The 3,115-nt window shown below is 43.6% G+C and overlaps 1 protein-coding gene across 1 annotated transcript in view; it reads right to left on the bottom strand.

Moving 5' to 3' along the window:
• Nucleotides 1-680, bottom strand: part of LOC112077425 (phospholipid phosphatase-related protein type 5-like) — a 38,061-nt gene extending 37,381 nt beyond the window's left edge. Inside the window, exon 1 of the mRNA XM_024143938.2 lies at nucleotides 600-680. Within this exon, the coding sequence (XP_023999706.2) occupies nucleotides 600-680 (81 nt within the window). The remainder of the gene's footprint in view (nucleotides 1-599) is intronic.
• Nucleotides 681-3,115: the final 2,435 nt, after the last annotated feature.

Raw genomic sequence — 3,115 nt, 5'->3', positions numbered from 1 at the left:
AGTACATACATATGAGATTAGTAAAGCAGTATGTAAACATCATTAAACTGACTAGTGTTCCATTATTAAAGTGTCTAGTGTTCCATTATTAAAATGACAAGTGTTCCATTATTAAAGTGACTAGTGATTCCATGTCTCTGTACATAGGGCAGCAGCCTCTGAGGTGCAGGGTTGAGGAACTGGGTGGTAGCTGACTAGTAATAGCTTTGAAACAGACRGATGGTCTTGAGATAGAAGCTGTTTTTCAGTCTCTCCGTKCCAGCTTTGATGCAGCTGTACTGACCTTGCCTGCTAGATGATAGCAGGGTGAACAGGCCGTGGCTCGATTGGTTGACGTCCTTGATGATATTTTTGGCCTTCCTGTGACATCGGGTGCTGTAAGTGTCCTGATGGGTAGGCAGTGTACCCCCGGTGATGCGTTGGGCTGATCGCACCACCCTCTGGAGAGCCCTGCGGTTGCGGGCGGTGCAGTTGCCATACCAGGCGGTGATACAGCCCGACAGGATGCTCTCAATGGTGCATCTGTAAAAGTTTGTGAGGGTCTTAGGTGACAAACCAAATTTCTTCAGCCTCCTGASGTTGAAGAGGCGCTGTTGCACCTTCTTCACCACACTCTCTGTGTTGGTGAACCATTTCAGATTGTCAGTGATGTGTACGCCGAGGAACTTGAAGCTTTCCATCTTCTCCAGTGCGGTCCCGGGAAGATATTTTAAAACAAGGAAGTGCTGCGCGACACTGTGTCTTTTATCCAATCAGGTGCGGACACGGGTATTTTAATATGCCAGTACCAATCGAGATGTCAGAGATGAATATCTTTCAGCAACGAAGCCACACGTTACAGTAAGATGCATGAGACTAGCTAGACGTATGCTTCGCAAAAAAGATTTTGAATGATTGACTACACCGGAAGTTTTAAAAATAGAGGTTGAAGTTCAATGAACATACTAAAACAGAATTAAATATAGTCTGTGTGTTGACGGATAAATATATTCAAATCAGTATTTATTATACATTATTGCCGATTTAGTTGTACATTTTATAGAGAGTAAGAAGCAAATCAAATTTTGCCTGTGTGCCTGGCTTCATATGACTCTATGGCGTATCAGACACAATATTAATTGACAGAATGTTTAATAATGTCGTATTGCTACCCAGAAGACGAAAGGCCTTTCACCAGTGGGTGAGGATAGCAGCAAGTCTCCGTACTGGATGTCTTCTCCGACCGCAGCTCTTTGAAGGAGTATTGTATACAACAAACAGGATGCCTCTAGATCATCATCTAGAAAGAGGAAAAGATTTAACAAATAGCATCCCTTCTTCACAAGAAATATCCACCCCCCAAAAAATCTGCCCAAATCTGAATATTTATGACTCCTCACGTTAAGGAAAACTCACCCAAAAACTATATTTGGTATTTGTTTAATTTGTTCTACTTGTTGAGTACGGTCCCAAAAGTTTTACTTGTCAGCAATTAAGTTTTCAAGATGTAACTTTAAAATGCAGAATGATGCATTTGTCTTATATAATATGCTGCATTTTGAGTTTTACATTTAAATTGAAGTCAAAATATATGAGGGCACACACACTCACACACACACACACACACACACACACACCAAACCACAACAACTACACACAACACACACACGACACACACACAACACACACACACACACCACAGCCACACACCACAGAAAGCCACACATACAGAACACACACACACAACACACCACATAACTGAAACAGTGCTGACCTGATCTTTGGATGTATTTTCTTACCATTTTATTGCGTCACATTACACATAATTTAAGCAGGATGTTATTGCAGGTGTGAGCGAAATGCGTTGTGTTCTTAGCTCCAAAGTCCAGTAGTGATCTGACGTTCAAAGCAATACAACCAAGTAAAAAATTGGATTAGAGAAATTATAAATTGTAGTACGAGGCAATGTCAGAGTGGCATTGACTAAAAACTGGATTCGAGTCAGTAGCATACATATGAGACTTGTAAAAGCCTGTATGTAACAGTCATTAAACTGCTAGTGTTCCTTATTAGGTGGCTAGTGTTCCATTATGAAAGATGACAAGGTGTTCATTTAAAGTGACTAGTAGAGTTCCAGATTGGTTCTTGTACCCCAAATGGCGCACGGCCTGAGTGCAGGTTGAGAACTGGGGTGTAGCTGACTAGTTATCTTTTGAAACGACCGATGGTCTTGGGATAGAAGCTGTTTTTCAGTCTGCTCGGTCCCAGTTTGATGCATGTTCTTGGACCTTGCTGCTGAGTGCAATACGGCGGGTAACAGGCGGGCATGCGATTGTTGACGTGCCTTGATGAATCATTTTTTGGCGCTTCCTGTGACATCGGGTGCTGTAAGTTGGCCTGGATGGGTAGGCTAGTGTACCCCCGGAGTGGTTGATGCGCTTAGCCAGAGACTCGTAGCGGAGATTAGCCACAGTGCATGGGAGCAGCTGGGCGTGGCGGTGCAGTTCATACAGCGGGAACCCGACAGTGGATGCTCTCTAATTGGTGCATCTTAAAGTTTGTGTGAGGTCGGCTTTAGGTGAAAACTCATATTTCTTCACTCCTGAGTTGAAGAGGCGCTGTGACTCTTCACCACACTCTCTGTGTTTGGTGAACCATTACAGATTGTCACAGTGATTGTCGCGAGGAGACTCCGAAGCTTCCATCTTCTCAGTGCTGGTCGCCGCTTGTGTAATGAGTGATTAGGGGTGTGCTCCCTCTGCTGTGCTCCTTGAAGTACAAAACTAGACCTTAATTTGTTGGACGTTGAGAAGTGAGGTTATTTCCTGCGACCACTCAACCGGGCCCTCACCTCCTCCCCTGTGAGGCTGTCTCGTCTATTGTGGTTAATCAGGACGACTTACTTTAGTACTTGGCTCTCGTTGCTCAAGCTTCAATGATGCCAACGATGAAATCCAAATATGCTCTATATTAGGCAGCGACCAAGTTTGGGAGTCGCTCTAATGAATGAATTTACCAAATGGGAATACACTCCAATCAGAAATAGCTGCATGCAGAGTTTCGCAGACTTTACTGCAAGTGCAAAGAAAACCTCAGCATACACATTTAAGTAACAGAGAGACTGGGCCAAAACACT

This window comes from Salvelinus sp. IW2-2015, unplaced genomic scaffold (assembly GCF_002910315.2).
Source record: "Salvelinus sp. IW2-2015 unplaced genomic scaffold, ASM291031v2 Un_scaffold4554, whole genome shotgun sequence".
NCBI lineage: Eukaryota > Metazoa > Chordata > Actinopteri > Salmoniformes > Salmonidae > Salvelinus > Salvelinus sp. IW2-2015.
Note: the sequence above shows the minus strand (reverse complement) of the source record. Positions and strands in the feature narration are given on the sequence as shown.